This window comes from Tursiops truncatus, chromosome 6 (assembly GCF_011762595.2).
Source record: "Tursiops truncatus isolate mTurTru1 chromosome 6, mTurTru1.mat.Y, whole genome shotgun sequence".
In the NCBI taxonomy this organism is placed as follows: domain Eukaryota; kingdom Metazoa; phylum Chordata; class Mammalia; order Artiodactyla; family Delphinidae; genus Tursiops; species Tursiops truncatus.
In genome coordinates, this window is record NC_047039.1 from 111,736,827 (window position 1) to 111,759,396 (window position 22,570).

Consider the following 22,570-nt stretch of genomic DNA (forward strand, 5'->3'; position numbering starts at 1 on the left):
GATCCCACGTGCCGCAACTAAGACCCGGCGCAGCTAAAATAAATAAATAAATAAATATTTTTTAAAAGTCAATGGCAGTTCAGGATCAAATTATCATAGTACTCATTTGGAATAACAAACGTATAAAATAGACAATAAAGAAGAGTAATGAAAGGGCTTTGTCCTGCATTGACTTGAAATACATGATAAAACTAAAGTAGTTAAACAGTGTGGTACGACTGCAGAAACAGACTTGTGGGAAACAATAGAAAGTTCAGAAGTACAACCGAGCGTACTGAGAGACTGTATTTACGAGCAGACGGTGTTCAGACCATATGTAAATACCCACCCCCTGCAGCCACCAGCCCAGGACCCAATCACCATCTGCAGCAATCAGCCCCCAACAGCCAGGACTTGATCAGTCACTAACAGCTTCCCTAATTTTGCCACCATTTCCAATTTAGAACCAAATGAGAGAAAGCTGAATATGTTCCCCTAACCAAGCACATAGGACACCCTGCTTCCAGCTGGCCGCCCCCAGCTTCCCCAGGCCCACAGCCTCGCTCAGGGAAGCCCTGAAGCCTTACCTTTCCCAGTAGAAGGCTCTCCCTCCCCTCTGCCTGCCTTTGAGATCCGGCCAGCTCCCTTGCTATATATAGCAAGCTCTGACTAAACAGCCTTTGCTTTTTTCATTTAGGAGGTCTTTGTTTATTTCCACAATATCTACTGTGGCGGGGTGCCCTCAAGTTCAAGTGAGTGGGAGAAGGACAGAGTATTCAACAATATTCAACATTTGAGGGGGGAAAAAAAAGAGATTTGTACTGCATACCCACATCAAAATAAATATCAGACGCATCAAAGAACCAAATGTAAAAAAGGAAGTTGTGAAAACAGTAGAAGGAAACGTGGATCGCTCGGCACCACAATCCCATGAGGAAGGCCAGACTGGTTGATGCGTATTGTCATTCACAGGTGAGACGCTCAGGTCCAGCAAGGCGAGCGGCAGAGCCAGGATCTGAACCCAAGCTTGACTCCCAGCTCCCAGCGTAAAAGGGACGAGTGGGTGGGAATGGGAATGACTAAGAGACGCTCCCCTTCCAGAACGTGGTAAGGCTCCGGCAAGCTGCCAGCAGTCAGCTGGATCTGGACAGACAGTGCCTGGGGGTGGGGACCTTCCTGGGAGGCGGCGTGGCCAGGGCCGAGGCCCCGTCGGAAGCGGACTGCTCACCTGTTGGGCTTGTAGCCCATGCTATCCATCAAGCACGCCTGGTCCCTGTCTCGCGGGAAGTCGTGCAGCACCCACCCTCTCTCAACGCAGTCCTGCTGGTCCAGGCGCTGCTTCAGCACCTTCATGATGACGTAGCTGGGGACTGCAGAGAAAGGAAGACAGCTGGTCACTCTGCCGCCCTGGCCACCTCTCCTGACCCAACAGGAAGGTGAGGGAGCGTCCGCGGCCATGGCCCACGGCCTTCCTAACTTTATTTGACCCTGATTTGAACAGGTGAAGAGGCCGTTTTAGGTGGACAGGGCTGTGGGCGCCCGTTTCCCAGGACCCTCCGAGGTCCTAGCGATGGGAAGAACATGGCTACCCAAGAAGGGAAAAGAGCACTGGGTGACCTTGACCTTGAGCTTGAGTTTTCCCTGACTTTGACAGGATATATGCCCATCGGCCACCAGGGTAGCTCCCAGCCCTCCAGTGATATGTGGGCCTCCCTCCCCGATCCCCCTGCAACCGCAGGGATCCAGTTTTTGCAGCAAAAAGACTTTTCACAGAAGCATACCAATCCCCAGTGGAAGGTTTGGTTTTCCTCCAGTGGGATGGCAATGGTGCCCCTGAGGCTCTCTGCTAATTCACCATACACAAGCCACCCCCTTCTTTTCCCCTTGCCCCAGTTCTCACCTCCTTGATGTTCAGAATCAAATCTCTCTCAAGAATCACAGCTTTAGTTATAACCAGAGACTGAAATCAAGTCTCACAGAGAAGGAGATGTTGAGAAGCCCCTTGTTTACATTACTGCAATTGACATTTTCCTGAAATTTATACCTCTCTTCTCAGATTCATTAAAAGGCCTATGTTGCTAGTGTACTGCGTTCTAGCAATTTGCACTGCATTTCCTGCACTTTGCATTCATTTTTCCAGAGATACTTGGTAAATATTACCATTGTTTGCTATGAATGTGGGCCCCCCCCCCACCAACGAGCTGGTTTCCTGGAGCTGCAGTGACAGGCGGCTCAGCAGCCTTTCTGGAGATGCCCCGTTCCCTCCGTGAGTCAGCCAAGTGGCCCTAACGCACATGCCAAAGGCCCCCGGCTGACAGCCAGGTGAACGTGGCGGTGAGAGATTCAGAAAAATTACTGCTTTCCTCCATGGCTGTGACGTGCCTGGTTACTGCCCTGTGGCCAAGAACCATAAACCTCATCTAAGTCATTTGCATTTCCCTGATTTTGTTCTTTCTCACATCTTCAGCCTTTCTTCCCCAGTCCCTAGGAAAGAGCAGGAAAGGGATTTTGCTCTAATGAGAAGATTTGGCTGAGACAGATCGGTGAGAAGTTGATACAGCTAATCCCATCCCTTCCCTGCTCAAACCTGCCATGGCTCCCCAATGCTCTGGGGATAAGAGCAGTACCCTTCCCCGTGGTCAACAGGGCCCTGCAGGACCCAAGTCCTGCCTCCCCTCCCTGTGAATCTCCCCCAGCTCTTCGCCTCCCCTTGAATGTGCCGGTCCCTCCATCCAGAGCATCCTTCCCTCATGCCTTGCCCGTGGCCAGGCCCCAGAGGAGTGTCCGCTCCCTGGATGGCCCGTCGCTGGGTTAGCACCTGTGCTTCTTCACCTTCACTTGCCACCCCTGTTATTAACTCTCTGGCTAATTCTTTGTGTAACGCTGCCTCTCACGAGGACAAAGGACCATGCCCACCTCGCTCTTCCATGATAACACAGTGCCCGGCAGATAGGAGGCATGGAGGAAAGAGACAGGAACCTGCCCTTTTCAAAGCTGCAATGCAACTAAACAAAGATGTTAAAACCAACTCGACCAGGCTTTGGGGAGCTCAGAAGAAGAGAGGAAGGGAAGGAGCTGGGCTGGAGGCACACACGAATGCGGGGGCTGGTCTCAGCCCTGCCCTTAGGTGCCAACCGACCTCCACTCGGTCAGGCAGGCTCTCCCAGTCTCAGTTTCCTCAACCGCCAAAGAGGATGCTGGGACCTCTCACCACAGGATCAACACGACGCACAGCTCCAGGCATGTGGGAGATGGCACTCAGATGGGGGCTGGTACTTTCCAGTTTGGGAGATGTATGTCAGGAAACAATGTTTCATGAATATGCTCATGTTTTCCCCAAGGTCAAGGTCACGGTGTGCTGAGTTGGCGCCTGGGATAAAGGATGGTTGACTTCAAACAAGCCTGGGCAGTTAAAGATGGAGAGACTTAGGGCTTCCCTGGTGGCACAGTGGTTGAGAGTCCGCCTGCCGATGCAGGGGACACGGGTTCGTGCCCCGGTCCGGGAAGATCCCACATGCCGCAGAGCGGCTGGGCCCGTGAGCCATGGCCTCTGAGCCTGTGCTCCGCAGCGGGAGAGGCCACAACAGCGAGAGGCCCGCGTACCCCAAAAAAAAAAAAAAAAAAAAAAAAAAAAAGATGGAGAGACTTAGGGACCTCTGTCCTGAGTCCTCTGTTCCTATCCCGGGGGTAGTAAACCTACTGATCCCCCTGCCTCCACTCCCCAGGGGCTGTTTACATTCAGGGCAGCAGCGGGGAGGACAGAGGGGCAGCTGTCACAGCTTCGGCTCGTCCACCCCGTGCCCCCTTCCCCGCGCACGCAGGGTGCACCGGCTCCCACCGGCGGCCCCTGTGAGGAGTCAGGGTGCAGAGAGCCAGCACTAAGGCTACTGTGTGAATAAATAAGGGGTCTTTTCTCTGATCCAGAAACCTCATGTTTTCTGTCAAGAGAAATACAGATTAAAGACAATTGTGTGTTAAGAATCTACCATAGAGCTTTCCAATCCAGGTCTACCCCTAGATATGTACAGACATTCTCAGTGAAGTAGTAACTAACACAAAAGCAAGCCTGTCCCAGGGATCCGTCCACTGGGGCGTTACGAGCATCTGTGCTGAGTCCAGGGACAAGGGCTTGACGCTGCCACACACACAGCACACAAGAAGCCAAGGGCCCTGCCCTCCTGAGGCTGACGTTCTAGCCAGCGAGACAGACAATACATGGATAAATGCCCATTTCAGAGTCATAAACACTATGAAGAAAGCAAACCAAACGATGGGATGCTGCTGCTTTGACCGGGTCCAGGATGGTCTCTGAGGTCACAACCGGCCGAGATCTGGACGGTGAGTCCAGCCTCGTGAGATCTGGGGAGGATGTTCGGGGTGGCACTGGCAAAGGCCCTGAGGTTGGAATGACCTTGGCGCTTGGAAGGGATGGAGGAAGGGCCAGTGTGGCTGGAGCAGAGTGATCTCCGGGGAGTGTGGGTGGGGAGGCCCTGCCAGGTCTTCAGGAAGGAAGGGGATCTGGCCACCCCCAGGCCATCTTGGGAATGCCCATGCTCTGGCCCTTGGTGCATATCTATTGAATGAACACGTGGGGGTTGATCTCAGGATCCTGAGCTAGGACGTCCCGGAACGCGCGCTTTGCCACGTTCGCACAAGGACTGCTTATTTTGTGGAATCAGCCAGTGGAGTCCCCAGCTGGGGTCCCCAGGTCCCATGGATGTGGCGAGTGAAGAACACTTTACCTCCTATAAAGTCTGCAAAGAGCTTGGGCTGAGGACCCCTGAGTGCAAACCAGCTGTGAACAGCTCCAGCTTTCTAAATTTCTAAAAGGAAACCAAAAAAATTTTTTTAAAAAAAGGAATTCCCTGGTTGTCCAGTGGTTAGGACACGGTGCTTTCACTGCGGTGGCCCAGGTTCAATCCCTGGTTGGGGAACTAAGAGCTTGCAAGCCGTGTGGCACAGCCAAAAATAAAAAAAAATAATAATAAATAAAAGGAAAGAAACCATCTTTTGCTGACCCCACAGGCACAGCGCCCTCAAGTCCTTGGGCACCCTGAGCAGCTGAGGGGCGCCACAAGCCTCCAGCGGCACCCCGTTAGAGAGAGGCCGGCTGTGGCAGAAAGAGCTCTCTGCACCCCTATCCCAGTCCCAGTCTCTGCGTCAGCAGACGGGGAAGGTGGGTGGCCTGAGCTCTAAGTGGGGGGCTGCAGGAAGATTTGTAAATACTGCTGCTTCTATGAGAGTTCCTTAGAATAAAACCCAGAAAAACTCAGCTCTTAGCTCCCCTGGGTTCCTTTCTTCAAGCAAGTGTGAGCGGAGAGCCCAGTGGTCCGGCTGTGGGACCTCCCTGACCCTCAGAGTCCTCCTCTGGGACACCTGCCTCACTGGCTGTTATGGGGCCTGGAGACAACTTGTGGGAGCTGCCAGATGAGAGCTCTTCTTAAGGGGTGGGTCCTCGCTGCGCGCGGGCTTTCTCTAGTTGCGGCGAGCGGGGGCTACTCTTCGTTGCGGTGCGCGGGCTTCTCATTGCGGTGGCGTCTCTTGTTGCCGAGCACGGGCTCTAGGCGCATGGGCTTCAGTAGTTGCCGCACGCAGGCTCAGTAGCTGTGGTGCACCGGCTTAGGTGCTCTGCAGCATGTGGAATCTTCCCTGACGAGGGCTCGAACCCGTGTCCCCTGCATTATCAGGCAGATTCTTAACCACTGCGCCACCAGGGAAGTCCCTGTGTGCGTATAGTTTTAATTCCTCCTAAAAGTTTACCCAGATTCCCATCAGATGGCTACAATGAAGCTACTGGCAAGAAAATGGGACCTTTAAATTACAAACATGAAGTCCAACATCTGAGCTTGAATCTGGCTTTAGGAGAAACGGGCTTGCCCTTGGGAGAGGAGGTCATTGGGTAATTACTTTGCTGACCAGTGATACCCCAGGCCCATTAAGGCCTCAGTTGTTTGGTGGTGAGAATGGCATTGGGCCAATAATTTGTTTTCTTCAATAGTCAGGGCTTCCCTGGTGGCGCAGTGGTTGAGAGTCCGCCTGCCGATGCAGGGGACATGGGTTCGTGCCCCGGTCTGGGAAGATCCCACATGCCGCAGAGCGGCTGGGCCCGTGAGCCATGGCCACTGAGCCTGCGCATCCGGAGCCTGTGCTCCGCAACGGGAGAGGCCACAACAGTGAGAGGCCCGCGTACCGCAAAAAAAAAAGAAAAGTCAGTGCTGTTTGGAAACCAAGCTGCACTCCAGGAGGGATGTCTGAGCCACTGGGCTTCTAGGGGCAACAGTGGGCTGCTCGTGCAGCTCGGAGCCTTGGCGATTCAGAGAGGGAAAGACCTGGTAGTTCATCCCTTTGACCACCCCCCTCATTTCAAAGTTGAGAAACCAAGTCCCAAAAAGATTGTGCCTCAAGTGACCCACCCAAGCCAGTTTCTCAGCCTGGAAGAAATCTGACTTAAGGTCAAGAAATCTGACCAGATAAAAACACAAAGAGACTTTTTGGTTTGGGGTGGTTTTTTTTCCCTATTAAGTTGGCAAAGATTTCTAGAGGGAACTTCCCAACTGGCATCAAAAGTTAAAATGTACATGCCTTTTAGCCCAGCAATCACGTTCCTAAGAATTTACACCTAAGATACAACAGCACATACGACCAAAGATGTGCACATAAAGATGTCCATTTCAGTGCTGTTTATAATAGTGACAATCGGAAACGATTTTAAATGTCCGTCAGTAGAGGACAGCTTAAATAAAGGATGCACGTCTATGCAATGTGATATTAGGTAAGCTCTAAAAACTCATTTATATTTATGTTGACTCGGAAAGAGGCCTAGAACAGAATATCAAATGGGAAAAAAGCAAGTAAACAGCTTGTATAATACGGTCTAATTTAAATGCATATTGACATACATATACACACATGCACATATCTACACACGCACGGGGGAGAGAGGAGGGCCCCACTGATGCCCCATGAGTGACAGACGGTCCCTTGGGGACTCAGGGTCCTGGAGTTGAGAGAGACAATAACACAAGTCAACACATCCTGGCTGGAAAGGCCTGAGGACATGGGAGGCGTGGCAGTGCTGAGCGCTTTGGAGGCGTGCAAGGTCACATTTCTGGAGGACTGGGGAAGACGACGGATACTCACACGGACTCCAGCTTCGAGCCAAAACCAAAACAAGCCCCTCTCTTCAGGCTCTCAGATTAGCCCTTCTCCTCCGAGGGCCGTACCACAATTGTGAATCAATCATTACTGGTGCAGTATTTGTTCAATGCCTACACTCCCACCCTCACCCCCCTCTGGAGAAAGCAGGGACCCCGTCAAGGTGGCTCGTTACTAGACCCGCACATTCGGCATTGTGTCCCGCACATGGCGTAATAAACACACTTAGAATGAATGAATGAATGAATGCAGAGTACCAATTCCCCCAAACCTGGAGCTCTGAGTCAAGTCCTGTGGCAATGGGAAACAGCCCTTCCCCCAGGGTTCCCTTCATCCATGCCACAGCCCACCCGTGAATTAAATATGCAGTCAACAGAAGACGTGTTGACGTCTGGGATTTGTTTCAAAATACTCCTGATGGAGAGGGGGGATCTTCCTGGCGGATTCCACATGCACCGGGGGTGACCATGAGCTCACATGGGCTCCTCATACTGGTTATGGGTCCCTTCATGTTCCTTATTCTATTCTCTCTGCTTTTTGCATACATTTAAAGGCCTCCATTAACAAAGTGGGTTTTTTGTTTAAAGGAAACAATTGAAAGGCCTAAAGGAGGTGGAAATGACCACTGTGAGAGACCACTGCAAAACGACAAAGGATGAAATCTCCCTGGAGGTCTGTCCTTGCACCCCAGAAGCGGCTCCACTTTGGGGGGATCTGAGGGCTGGACGGAGCCCTAGCCCTTCTGTCACTCCGCTCTGGGCCCTGGAAGCACTGCCCAGGAGCCTGGCATCTGCACGGATCTGCCTTCCTGGGCAATCCCGGGGAAGCTTCTCAGACCCGCACACCAGGCCATTACCCTCTCTGTGTCTCAATCAAGGTTGAACGTTGGTAACTGGGGCTCCTGGGGCCTGGGAGACAGAGGCTGCGAGGCCACGGAGGTTCGCTGGTCACCTCCCCCTCCAGCACGGACAGCTCTGGGCAACACCAGGGGTCCCCTCGCAAGGACGGGCTGTGCTCCCCCATTGGAGGCTGGGAGACACTGCTGGCGGCGAAAACAAATGACAGACCCCTCTGGATACCGCCTCGGGGGCCCTCCCGGACACAGACACGGCGTGCGGGCCCAGGGGTGAAGGGTAAGGTGGGAAGACCCTGCCTTAAGTGCATTTCCCGGCCGAACCCCTGCAACTCCTGTATCAGGTTTTCCGCTCTGTGCCTTCGTTTGGCTGCCGCCTTTTTTCCCCCTGTAGGCCATCCGCTCACTTTTCCAACCCCACATGGTCTGACCAGCCGGTTCAGCAAAAATGCAGCCTTTTCAGAGCAGATCTCGGCCGCCGTGTTCTGCTGGAAGTTGAAAGTCCCCTTGATAACGCTGTCCATCGCCCTTCATCCCCCTCTCGGAGAGAGAGATTTTCAGTGTAGTCGCAAGTCTTTCTCCACTGAGTCAGGTGCCTCAGGCTTGATTTCTGGGCTTGACAGTTAACATCTTACCCTGCGTATAAGCTACTGCCAAGGGCTACCTCTCCGGAATGTCCTGTCAACCCTAAATTTAGCAAAGTGCAAGATATGAATATCCCATTATTTCATAAAGGCCACATCACATGGTTTCGGGTGTTTTTTTTTTTTTTTTTTCTGCAAATCTTCCATAAAAGATGGCAGTCCTCACGTTGACCTCGAGGTTATTAAAATCTCAATCCACGTATTCCCTGCCGGCCGGCTGTGCTCGAGGGGTGGACGGGGAGCCTCAGTCACAGGCGAGAGGTTCCCAGGTCCCCCACCAACCCCACCCGGGACACCCGGCCCACCCTTGGTCTTGAAGGGGAGGCGTTCCTGTTCAAAGGCCTGGGCCCCAGGTCAAAGCCCCCGCCTGCATATCAATCCTACGGCTCAGACGGAAGAAAGTACCCCCCTGAGTCAGGCTACCATGAGGTGACTGGACAGGACTCTTCTTCCCAGGCTGCAGGTGTAACATCCTCAGTCAAGTCCAGCTCAGAATGCCAGTGGCATTCGTTAGCCAGGGCCCCGAGAGAACAGCTAAGCCAGCTCATGATTTGTCCTGTGGAAACCAGAGCCGAAGGCAGAAGGGACTCTCTCGGAGCCCTTCCCCCGACCCCTTCCTGCTGCCTGTGGTCCAAGCCTCTGCATCCCTGACCCGGGGCTCGGCTGCTGGGGGAGGGGCCCGAGGGGCACCGAGGTTGCTGGCGCTGGCCCTGAATGGCTAGGACGGAAAGTGGAGAAAAGGAAAGAGCTCCCTCAGCCGGTGCTTCAAGGTAAAAAGACCCAAGGTTGATTGACGCACCCAGGACAAGCCATTTAACCCTCCCACCACCCCCGGGCAGATCAGAAAACGCTGAGGACCTCACCACACACCCTACACACTCCCGACACACACACTCAGAAACCCACCGACACACTACACACACCCAGGCACTCACCTATAATACCCCTACACACCCCTACAGGACACGCACGTTACACACCTGCTACACGCGTACCTGCACCCTACACATGCTATCCCCCCTTGCGCAACACACACGCTCTACGCCCCACACCCTCCTACACACAATACAGTGCACGCGCTTACCCCCTCCCCTACACACACACACACGTGGACACACACACACGTGGACGCACACACACGCACACACACACATACACACACACGCACACACATACACACACACACACAAACACACGCAGCCTGTAACTGCCTCTGCAACGTCTTTCCCTCTTCAAGGCCCCATTTGAAAGCAAGTAAAGGGGACACTTGGCATCTGTCGGGGGTTGTGGGAGACTCAGCATTCCCCCCCCTTCCCAACATCCCAGTGCAGCCCCGGACCCCGCCCCCTCCTGATCAGGCCCAGTGGGAGAGTCTTGGAAAGGAACCCAGCTGCGGAGGAGAAAGAGGGGTTGCTTTCATTTCTGTTTTTCATTTCCATCTCATGCATACTGATGCTCCAAAGAAATGGGGCTCCCATTCCCCCCACACATCTGTCTCCCCCACATTGCTGGGGGCTTGACCCAGGATCTGGGCTGGGCTCTTCCGGGCCCCGACTTACTATCACTGTAATTCAGTGAAAGCTAAACTCCACTATTTCTGGGAGACCGTTACCCTTCGGATGACACTGATTCCTGGCAGCTGAGGCCTGCGAGCCCTCCTCTCTGCTGTAACCAGGAATCAGGAGTGTCTTAGAAGGACCTGCAGCGCCACAGTGCCAGGACCTCTGGCCAGGCTTTCCATTAGCGACGCTCTTTGTTTATTATTTACTGCCACCTGCTGGTCAACCATGGATCCTGCGCCCCAAGTGAGCACTTAAAATGATAAACAGAACATTTCTAAAACTCGTACAGCAGATGACAAGGAGAAACCAGCTTGTTCGAATTGGTTGTACTCCACAATTCTCTGGGGGGAGCAAGCCCCTGGGAGAGCTTGCCTCCTTCGAAAACTCAAGTCACTTCCCCCGGCCAAGTGCCTGCCTTGGCCAGCCAGTGTTCCCCAGGCACAAGATGGAACGGATGTCTTTTAAGACTTCTTCAGGTTCCAAAAGTCTGTATCCTAATATCTCTATTACTTAACAACAACATTTAAATCTGCTTGGCAGACAATGGTGCCAGGAAATAACGATTTTTAAAAAATAATTTAAAAGTTTTTGGGACTTCCCTGGTGGTCCAGTGGTTAAGACTCCGCACTTCCAATGCAGGGGGCCTAGGTTTGATCCCTGGTCAGGGAACTAGATCCCAAATGCTGCAACTAAGACCCAGTGCGGCCAAATAAATAAATAAACAGATTTTTTTTTTTTTCTTTTGGCGGTACGCGTGCCTCTCACTGTTGTGGCCTCTCCCGTTGCGGAGCACAGGCTCCGGACGCGCAGGCTCAGCGGCCATGGCTCACGGGCCCAGCCGCTCCGTGGTATGTGGGATCTTCCCGGACCGGGGCACGAACCCGTGTCCCCTGCATCGGCAGGTGGACTCCCAACCACTGCGCCACCAGGGAAGCCCAACAGATTTTTAAAAAATAAATAAATAAAATAAAAGTTTTATTTCCTGCCACAATTAGCAAATGGGTTTCAACAGGAAGTTTTCTTCTTAGAGTTGACAACAATTTTTTAATATTGGCTTTTTTTCCAAGTCCAGAAGAGTACATTAGGCCTGGGACTCTGACCAACCAGGAGGCTGGTCTGTGCTCCTCATCCCTCGGTGAGCGGCTGCCCGCTTTCTATCACTCCCCTCTCTGCCACGTCTACCGGGGCCAAAAGCAAAGTTAAGACTGAGGTGCCAACACTGCTGACCCATTCACAGCTGAGAGGCGGCTCTCCAGCAGTGGGCCCTTGGGCTTCTCTTGCTAATGAGGTTTTAGACGAGAAAAAAAAGACCATTTAAAAACATCCTTCTGGGGTGGGGTGGCGGTGGTGGGCTGAACTGGGAGATTGGAATTGACATATATACACTAATATGTATAAAAGAGAGAACTAATAAGAACCTGCTGTATAAAAGATAAACTAAAATTCAAAAACAAAACCATTCTTCTGTAAATAAATGGGGCTTCACTTAGCAAATTAATACGACTTTTAATAAAAATGCTCACTTAGACACACTGTGGATAATGATTTGGTAATTAGTTAATCTTAAAACGCAGCTTTACATCTTTCAGTGGAAAGTGAGAAGAGGCCAGCAGTCCAGGTGCGGACCAGACTGTTGTAAAGTGCAGAGTATTAACATTAATGGTACACTGCGGATCAAAGGTTTAAGGGGCACGGGTTTCCTTCCATTTTAATGAAGTCGGGGCTCAGAACCAGTTACTTCCGCCCACATCTCAAGGGCAGCGAGAATGCCGTTGCCCACATGACCTGTGAGGAGAAAATCAGCGACTACTGGGAAACCAGGAAACAACCATAAGCCCCGTATTCTGGGGTCAAAAAGACGCGACGGCATATTACTTAACAAGCATGTGTGCCAGTGCTTACTATGAGCTCAGCTCTGTTCTGAGCATGAATTTTCTCTGATACAAGTATTGATTCATGTAATCTTCATAACAACCCCATTTTACGGATTAGGAAACTGAGGCACAGAGAGAGGAAGTAACTTGCCCAAGGCCACGCACTAATAGGTCGTGGAGCCCAGAATTAAACCCAGGCCATCAGGCTCTGAGGCCACCTGCTCCACCTCTGCTCTCTGCCTGCCTTTCAGGGGAAGAAACAGCATGAATTCTGCCCTCCGTTCTGCATTTCGTTTGCAGCGTGCCCTTGGGTGAGTGACTTTACCTCCCAGCTGGGGTTTCTTCCTCTTTAAAAGAGAACTGGACTCTCAGTTCTCTGAGCTCCCTGAAAGCCCCTACGTGGCACGTCTGAAGTCAGGCCACCCCCAGCTCTGAGGACCCATGAGGCCATCTGGGTTCAGCCTCACCGAGTCATGGGATGCAGCCAACCCTGAACCAAACCAGAACGTTCAATGCAAGCTTTCCCTAGGGTGGCAGATTAGAGGTGGCCACTCCTACCGCTGAGAGGGGACTCTAGCCCCCCCCACCCGCCTTGAATCTGGGCTAGTCTTATTGACTAGCTTGATGGAAGTGCATTCTGGGACTTCTGAGGCTGGCTCAGCAGAAGACATAGCTTACCCCATCCACCACCCCATCCACCACTGCCGCCCTGGTCCTCCTTGGGATGCTGGTTCTGGGGGAAGCTAGGACCACATAACGGGGGCTGATCAACCCAAGGCCGCCATGCTGGGAGGAAGCCCAAGCTAGCCGTGTGGAGAGGCTGTACAGAGAGAGGTCTGACCAGCCCCATATGGTCCAAGCATCTCACTCCAGGCCCCAGCAGATGCAATAGGGAGAGGGGGATGAAGAATCCTGCCCCAGCAGATGCAATAGGGAGAAGAACCAAGGAACCAGGTTGACACCAGAACCGAGAACAACATGTAGGGCCCCAGAGGAGCCAGCCCAGTTGCCTCTAGCTGTTCAAGCCATGCCAAGTAAGGCCCAAGGCAGTGCGGGGTGGAGCCGTCCCTGCCACACCCTGCCTGAAATCCTAGTGCACGAAATGAGGAGCATAATGAAACAGATGTCCTTTTATGCTGTCACATTGCAGGGTGGCTGCAACAGATAACTGAGCCCCAGACGTGGAGCAGACTGGGCTTCTGCCAGTTCCTGGTGACCATATAGGGACCAGGGACCCAAAGCTGACATTAGTCACAGGAAGAGAATACGATACCCAGAAAATCCACATTTGAAACATCCGTCTACCGAACAATCTTGCTGCTACTACCGTGAGTTCTCCTACAATTACGACAATGAAAATACCGTAACTATTAATAATCATACTAGTAAGTATCGAGTAAGTGGCCTATCGTGTGCCATGCACAGTGCTAAGCATCTTACAGACACGTTTGCATTCAGGTACCTAACACGCCATGACTTGGATACTGTGAAAAGCTCCCCCTTGCAGATGAGGAAACCGTAGTTCTGAGCGGTCGGGTGACTTGCCCAAGGTCACGCAGCCGGGCAGTGGCAGAAACCGAGCTGGAATCAAGTGGTGATTGCACAGCCCAAACCTGCAGCCGCTCCCCTGACTGTCGAGGAGTGACCGTCGCTGGCCACCTGTCTAGAAACCCGTCAGGCTGCCTGCTGCCTTCTATCGCCTGTTCTCCCTTTGTTCCTTTGAGACAAATGGGGTCTCACCTACACAGAAATGCAGGCAGCAGAGGGGAGCTTCTGGGCCCCCGACGCCACAGGGCGTGCCTGCCTGCTCTTGCCGCCCCACACTGCCCCAGGGCACGTGCTGGGAGCTCAGCTGTGAAATCGTTCGTTCACCCACGAACAGTAGCTGAGCTCCTGGTATGAGCCACGCTGGCCATGGGGACTGGGGGGCAGACAGAGCAGAGCAGAAGCAGAAGCAGAAGCATGCAGCGGGAGGTGCTGGGAGGGGTCCCAGACGAGGTCTTTCTTACCTCCCGGTAACCTAACCGTGACCCAGTGGAGAGAGGGTGGTGAGATCAGAGTTCTAGCAGCCAAGGTCACAGCTCGGGTAAATGGAGGTCTGAGGTGAGAGGTGACGAAGAGGGAGGTGTCTCTCCCCGCCCCCTCCCCTGGGTCCCAGAGCAGGCCCCAGGGAGGAGGGGTGGGAGGGAAGGGCACAGGCACTTCCCTATACGCTCTGTACTCTCCCTCACCTCCCGCTTCCTGCGTTTCTCTGCCCCAACCCCCCCTCCCTTCGTTCTACCCCGAGCCCACTTCTCGCTCAGGGCAAAGCTGGAGGGCATGGCCCCCGCACTCCCCTCCCCGGCCGATCACAGCTGTGCCACGTTCCCCATGGGGAAGCTGCAGCACTGCCTTCTAGCTGACAAACCCCGTCAGGTCTCCAGGGACGCGACGTGGCGACTGTCCGACGTGTAGGGGCCAGAGAAGGTCACCGAGGGCAGCCTCCCCTCCACACCTCAGGCCTCACTCACAGCCCGAGGAGAAAGCCGGTGTCAGCTCCCCCTCCGGGGCATTCTGAGAGGGGAAGGGGCTTCGAGCTGCACCTGCCTGGAGGGGGTCGTGAGGGGCTGGCCAGACGGTTGCGCAGGGAGACCTCCTAGCTGGAGGAGAAGGCTGGGCCTTGGGGCCTGGCCTGTCGAAGACGATTTCACAGCTGAGTGGCTCGGAAACCACCAGGGCTGCCCGTGGAGGGGAAATGCTTCCAGAAGCTTTGGTCGGAGTGAGAAGGACACCCTGCACCTCTGGGCTCCCCTTCTGTTTTGTGATCTGCACGCCTGACACACAGCAAGCCCCCGATGAACATTCAGCCCAACAAAAACAGCTGAGCTGCCCCTCTTTGGTGACACGGCAACAGTAGACAGGCCCCACTCTTGGGGGGAGAGAGACGTTTCATTGACCAGATGCACGAGTGAACTGAGAGCCCCTCACTGCCTCAGTTTCCCCGCTGCTCTGGCCACTGAACAAACAGCTTTGCAACCTTTTGGCCACAGACTTTGGGCTGATGCCCCAGCAAAGCATCATTTTAATAATGATGCTTTTGCAAATCAAAGTCTAGTTTTTACAGACTAAGAGCTGGTCCCCCTAGGGGCGCAAACCTGTTGATAAAGCTTTCTACGGCTGTCCTCATTACAGGCCTCTGGCCCTCACGACGCACCCCGACTTTGAGACCCACTGCTTCTGCTGGGCCGTCTCAGCAGGAAGACTCCTACCTAGTTTCCAGAAGGAAACCTTTGTAGTAGTCCCAGCGGAAAAGTCAAAAGTTTGACTGGAAAAAAGGAGCTACTTCAAAAGCATTGTCAGACCGCGAGGTGCGGGTGCCTTCAAAATGCATAAATTACAGGGGTGTCCATTCATCAACCGACAGGCGGCCCGACAGTGGGGCTCTGGGTGGGGGCACCAAGGGGACGTGTGGGGACACATGCGCGGGAGGTGCAGTGCGTAAAATACACGCTGGATAGAAGAGTAAATTAATGTGTTTATTACTCACTGCTTGGAGTGCGTGCGCACGCCCGCGCGCATGTGTGCGGAAAAATGAAAGAAAAATGTAGAGTTTTTTCAATAATAAAAAGGGAGTTGCACTGCGGGGCCCCTAAAGCTTGTGAAAAATTAAACTCGATGGATTCAAACTGTCCTATTTCCACTTCAAAAGAGAAGAGGCACTGAGCTCTTCCCAAGTTATCTTCAAACGCCCAGCACCCTAGAAAGTTTCTTTAAAAAAATAAAGGCTCCTGTTCCCCCAAGCACTGTACCGGTTACTGCACCCACTGTCTCTCCCTCTTCTAATTATACCCCTGTGAGTCTATTAATCAACTGGTAAATTATTTAGAGAGTCATGCGCTGTCTTCAGCTGGTACAAACACACCACATGCAAAGACTTGCTGGAAACGGGCTGGGGTCCCTCGGGGTCTCCCCTCTGCAGTAAGACAGCTTGCAGCTCACCAAGGCCGCACTGTCAAAAAACAAGAAATAGCGTTCCGCTTACCTCCTCGGATGGGAAGATTTACTTTGTCTTTCAACTCAGCAACTCTTTGCAAGGTTTTAACAAAGGAGAAAAGCGGATGTATTGTCGAATCTTTGGTGTGCATTTAGTGATGAGAATATTAATTCCCCCTAAAAAAAAAAAAAGGCAGCACTCGGCTGAGCTCTGATCCATGCCTCCTGGGATGTGGACTCGTGGAAGGCTCTCGAAAACGCTCATAATCATGCCAATTTGGGGCTGGTTTGGCTTGTCTGTGCTCCGATGGCTGCGTTGGCTGTGGTGAGGTCTCATTACCAGAAAGGGTGCAAATTAGAGACTGGAATCTCCCTCAAATCTCCCACCTCTTCTCAGGTTCTATTAGGCCATGAGGGACCTTCTCCAGATAGAAATATTTCGGAGACACGGGGTATACGGGAGGGGGCACAGGTAACACTTGGTAATGATCTGTCTTCCACATTACCTTTTCTACACACCAGGACTTGCGCTTTCAGGGGAAAGTTATTACGCCAATTAAATAGCTGTTTTCTCAGCTGAAAGTCAGTATATGTGTGGCATGTGCACCAAGGAGTTTGGGCCTTTTTTAATTGAATCACTCTAGCTGTTGGAGTGCTGGCAGGGGCTGGTTACAGAGGTAAAGTGACTTAGGAGCTCCCTGTAACTTGGCCAGTGAGCCAGGTTGGCAGGTGCTGGGGTGCACAGTTCTCCCTTCCAAGGCTCCTGGAGAGACAGGAGATGGGAAAAGCTAGGGTCTAACCTGAAAACCCCACCCCGGGGACACGCCCTCGCCAGCGGTCCCCCAACCTGACAATCCCAGCACGTTCGGAGCGCAGTGGGGACGGATCTAGACAAGCATCTCACACACTTAGAGCAAAGACTTAAACCAACGAGGACAAAATATGCCTTTGGCTGTTCTAATATCTCCCCTGGGTCACCGGGCTCCGGAGGAAGCGCAAGCAATGTTCGAGAATGAAAACAAGGCCCAGAGCCCGGGTAGAAGGCAGCCCTGCTGAACCAAAGAGACGGTGGTGCACCACTAATTAGACCCAGCAATCTGGAAAGAGGTTACACCTACTGCCAACAGCCACGGGACCGTAAGTTATGGCCGAAATTCCCAGGAGAAGGACTAAAAATAAAGCAACGCAGACTTCTTTCTGATGGGGTGAGTTGAGGCCCATGAGAAGGGCTGGTTTTCGTACTAAGTGAAACTTGGGAAAGGAGACATTCCGATGGGCAGAGACAGGGGCCCCCTTCCTCGGGAAGCTCCGCGTGCTGAGGGTTAAGGAATGCCACCTTCCAGAAGGCCCTTTGGTAGGGATGAAGCCCAGAGAAGGCTCAGGGCACATCATTTGCAGGTGGTGGCCTCTGTGACTCACCGGTGATTGAAGCACAGAACTGAGCTCTAGCTGCCCCTTTGCCCGATTTGGGGGAGAAAACAAGAACAACTGCACACGTGGCCCTAGTGCGCACTGGCCGCAGCGCTCACCAGCACCGACCGCGGGACTTTAAATGGCATACGAGCAGCTGAGAAGTTATTCTTCCAAAGGCCCAGAAGAGTTTTTACATGTTCTGCACCCACGTAAAAGCGACGGGAGCTCCCGGGCCGTCAAGCCTGCATGACATGCGGCCTGGCCCTGCGGGTCATGGGCGGGCCCCGCTCCGTGGCTGCCGGGGAGGTGGCCACGCTGGGAGCGCCGCATGGAGCGCAGCTCAAGTCGGAACGAGTTTAGGAGGTCAGACCTACGTATCTCAAAATCCGGAGCTCGGAATAAGCATCTCCCCACAGCACCCAGAGAGGCCGCCAAAAGCCCAGGATCAAGAGACTTAGGACGAGCTAAGCCGGGGCCCTGGAGTCCTTTGCCCAGTACATGTGGAAAGATGGGAAAGCAACAGTTATTAATTTTGCTGCTGATTTGAAAGGAGGAGGTGTTGGCAGCACCTGTGAGGACAAAAAAGAACGTAACTGAGCCTGCAGAGGTCACGGCTGGGACATCACATCATGAGGCCCCGCAGGGGGGAAAGAAGAGGAAGTGGCCCCCTGGGGGGAAGATGGCATCTGGATCTCTTCTCGGAGCTGCTGGTGGCGGCAGGGACCTTGAGGGTGGCCGGGATGCAGTGATAACCCTGCTGCCCGTCGCTAGGGCTTGCAGCTCCGAGGCACGTGGAGAGAGAGAGATGGGCAGCGGGCGAGGCCGAGTCAGCCAGCAGCCAGGAGCTGGGGCAGAGTCCCCAGTGGAGGAAGTCCAGCCCCTGGAAAGGCACTGCCTGCCTTCAACGGGGGGGGATGAGGGGGGCGGCTTCTACACTAGGTTGGCTGCAGGGCAGGATGTTCCGGCAGTGACATCCGCCAGCTCCGAGGTGCTGGGGCTCTGCCCCCGGGGGATGAGGCCGCTGTGTCCTTATAAGAATCTCTGCCCCTTTAGATGAGCTCCCTGAACCTTGTAGGGTTTCTGGAACCTTCTGGATTTCACATGCAAACCACTGGCAGGGGCTTCCCAGGAATGCTGCTGACACCCAGCAGAGATGTCCGACACACGCCCAGGGTTCTGAGAAGGGAAATCTGCATCGCCTCGATGGCCCCACAAGGCGGAGAGGCAGCCGTGTCTCCTCCTCCCAGAAAATTCCGTCAACGGGCTGAAAGCGTTCGGGGCCACGCCTCGCTGCTCATGAGGATTCGGGAGGAACCTTCTGATCCGGGGCAGTGCTGGGAGGATGTGCTGCCTCCACCCCGCCTCACTCTTGCCTGGAAAGGAGAACCACTCATCCGACGGGCCCTGTCCCTCCAGCTGGCAGGCCCTTCGCCCCTGGCGTAGAGGGATTCCCTTCCCACTTAAGCCTCTACTCAGGGCTCTTCCTGGGGAGCCTGGGCTGTTCTCCCCATCCTCACTGTCGGGGTGTGGCCGTTTATTGTAAGGTGTCACCCTTGCATCCCAACTGGCTGGTCCCCAGGCCTGGACTTGGGGGGCGGGGTTCATGTTAGGAAGCCCAGCTGTGCCCTCAGATCCCGGCCACATTCTCCATCCGATGCTCCCAGCAGACCCTGGGTCTGTCTCCTACTGGGTTCAGAACTCAGGTGTGATGTGGTTGATTCCCACCCCCAGATCTGCACCTGCACCTGAGACCCCAATGCCAGATGCCAGCGATGCTGGCTTCCAGAAGCTGTCAGCCGCTGTCATGAGAGGTGGCCACGCAGAGCTTCCGGGTTCAGTCTGACCTCGTTTTCAGAGCCGACTTCAGTGGAGAATCATTTAAATTTTGGTCCTGTTTCCGCTGGTGGTGATGCGGGCGGCCAGACCCGGGTGGTTCCCGAGCTCGTCCTACCAGCCGAGCACTTTGGTTCTCCCGGCAGCGTTTCCACAGCCCACTAATGAGCCCCTGTTAGTGGTGATGAATGTAAATGCATTCTTTGTTATCCCTGTGAGATCGGGATTAGTGAAATGACAGAATTTATTGCTTCTGTTAGGAAGATATGATATTGGTGGTTGTTGTGTCTTTCATTCTGTAGGAAGTGCAAAAGTATAGAGCTACATTGTCTAAGTAAAGAGAAGGTCGCAGAGGGAAAAATTTAGCGCAAAGCGTTGAAGATCGAAGCTACCAGGGTCTCGCTCACTTTATAGGAAATTGGGAATTTTGCACCGTCTCCTAGGTATACACCAAAAAAAAGAGAAAAAAACAAAACAACCCCCCTAAACATCTCTGCCTCTTGCCCACCAGTGAAAAGGCTCCTTGGGTTTATTTTCAGGGGCCAGAGAGAGAGAGAGATTGGAAGATGCTGTACTACTGACTTTGAAGACGGAGAAAGGGGCCTCTAGCAGCTGGAAAAAGCAAAGGAAACAGATTCTCCCCAAGGGATTCCTCAGGAAGGAGTGCAGTCCTGCCAACACGTGAGTTTAGGACTCCTGACCTCCAGGACTGTAAGATAGTAAATCTGTGTTGTTTTAAACCACTAAGTTTGTTTCAGCCACGATAGAAAACAAATAACCTGGCAATACCCAGAGATGGCAAAGCCGTGGAGGACTCGAGCGTTCCGGGCACGGCTGGGAGGGGGACACCTTACTTCGGTGTCACGAGTCATACCCGCTTATGGGTCCCAGGCATCAGTTCATCCTAAGATGCTTAGGGGTGTCTGCAAACCCGTGCCGGTACAAGAGGATGCTTCATAGTATTGTTGAAGGAGTGCAGATTTGGAAACCACCTGAATATTCACTTTCCGTAACGTTTTATGTTGAAAAAAAATTCAAAAGTACGGGAAAGTTGCAAGAAGAGTCAAGGAATTTCTGCCTCCCCTTGTCAGAGATTTACCCACTGTCAACAGGGCCTCATCTGCTTGGTCATCGTCTCTCTTCCTGAACCACAAAATGCTTTCTCGTGGAGAATTAAACAGATTACCCTCCAGTCTGTGCAATGGACTACTACGCAGCAACGTTTACAATGACATCAATCTATTAACTTGTTATCCTATTCACTCATTTATGCAACAAATGTTCTGTGGGGTGCTCATCACCTCCCCACCCCCCTGCCCCAGTAAAGGGGAAGCTGGCCTCGCTGGAGGGCAAGTGTGCTTGAGGGGGTGCCAGGCCCCCGTCCCTGCTTGCTGCTCCCACCCCTGGGTGCACACACCCCAGCCTGTCCTCACGGCAACCCTGCAACCCGGGGTTTCTGTCTCCATCTCGCCACTGGGAGGCCTGGGCTACGTGGCCGGGGTGGAGGGCAGCGGGATCTGAACCGGACAGGGAAGCACCAGAGCTGGCACTGGTTTTCACTGGCGCCCAGGGCTCCTGTTCACACATCATCCTCTTCACCACCCCGGTGACTCAGGAGTGAACAGACTCGCCTGCCGAGATCATCATGTCTCACCACGCAGATCCCTGTGCCTGAGGGATCCCATGCTGCCTCACCTGAACTTCACCCTGGAGACTAGAACACCTCAAGGAAGGCCTTGGGAGGGCCAGGGCGGGACATCCTTCCTGGGGGGCTCTTTGGGCTGAGGTCAGGAGCAAGCGGCCTGTCCCACGCCTCCCAGTCACAGCTTACTCCATCCGGAAAACGGTAGGAGAAGGGGAGGGCATCCTCACAACACGCGCACTGCCCATCACAACGGCCCCTCCTCTCTGGGTCGGTTTTCTTCACAGCAAGTACCTGTCCATATCAGACGTGATAACGAGCCTGTACTGATTGCACAGAGGAGCTACAGCCCTTTACATAAGAGTGGAAGAGGTGGGTGTGGGAAACGCACTGCCCGGGGTTGAGCCCAGACGTGAACTGGCTCTGAGGTCCTCAGTACCTCGGTCCCTTCTCTGTGGCTCCTTTGTGGACTCAGGAGACTGGAGAGAGTGGTCTCAGTGGTGCCCTTCCTGGGGGTCAGATCTGGGGGATGCTTTCAGAGCATAGGTCACAGAGGGGTCTGGAAAGATGATCTGGTCCAGCCTCCCCTGAGGACCAATGGCTGGTCAGTCCTCCCTATCTGCAAAGCTCTCTGAACCTTCTAGCTTCTGATTGCTGATTAAATTGGAATCTTGCCCGATGGTATTTTTCTGTACACCAATTAATGAGGTGGGCGGCACTATGGCCTCTCCCGGCTCCCAGGTTTTTTTTTGTTTTGTTTTATAAATTTATTTTATTTATTTATTTTTGGCTGCGTTGGGTCTTCGTTGCTGCATGCGGACTTTCTCTAGTGGCGGCAGCTGGGGGCTACTCTTTGTTGTGGAGCACGGGCTCTAGGCACGCGGGCTCAGTAGTTGTGGCTCGCGGGCTCTAGAGCGCAGGCTCAGTAGTTGTGGCGCACAGGCTTAGTCGCTCCGTGGTATGTGGGATCTTCCCGGACCAGGGCTCGAACCCGTGTCCCCTTAGTTGGCAGGTGGATTCTTAACCACTGTGCCACCAGGGAAGTCCCCCCTGCTCCCAGTTTTAAGCGTTATCAGTTATGGAAAGCAAGCATTCTTGAGAAACAGGAACATTCCACACCACCAGTGAAATGCATCATGTCCACAGACCCCTCCCCCTCACTTGGAAGCCAAAGGGACCAACCAGGGAACAAAACCAGAGCCTTTGCCTGCCGGAAAGCCCAATTTCCATTCCCTGGTTCTTTTCCCCAGTTTGGGCCCCCGCGTGCCCAGAAAGCCTCACACAGAGGGCTCTCTCTTCAGAGCCTAGAAGGTCGTGGCAGTCACGGCAAGTGTGGCCTACCTGCGGTCTCCTTTTCGAAAAAGGGCTGGATCATCTCGCCGTACTTGGACTTGTCTGCCATGGCCTCTTTGAGCAGTTGCCCACAGCAGACTAGAGGAGAGAGGAACAGAAAGACGTCCGTTAAATTTTAAATAGAAGGAAGAATGAGATAAAAAAGAACCCCTCCCAGTGCTGCCTGCTGCGGGGGGGGAAAAAAAAAGGTCACTGAAAAAAAATATAAAAGTGTTTTTCTGAGTGTGGGTGTGTGTCCAAGTGAAAGTAAGTATCAAAAAGGAATAAAAAAGAAGCCAAGGAGGAAGATG

General features: G+C 53.3%; 1 protein-coding gene across 4 annotated transcripts in view; it reads right to left on the reverse strand.

Moving 5' to 3' along the window:
• AK8 (adenylate kinase 8) overlaps nucleotides 1-22,570 on the reverse strand; it is a 128,186-nt gene that overhangs the window by 52,109 nt on the left and 53,507 nt on the right. For all 4 annotated transcript variants that reach the window (XM_033858935.2, XM_033858934.2, XM_033858937.2 and 1 more), the window contains 2 exons: nucleotides 22,269-22,358; nucleotides 1,208-1,349 (listed from right to left, as the gene is read on the reverse strand). In XM_033858935.2, the coding sequence (XP_033714826.1) occupies nucleotides 1,208-1,349; nucleotides 22,269-22,358 (232 nt within the window). The remainder of the gene's footprint in view (nucleotides 1-1,207; nucleotides 1,350-22,268; nucleotides 22,359-22,570) is intronic.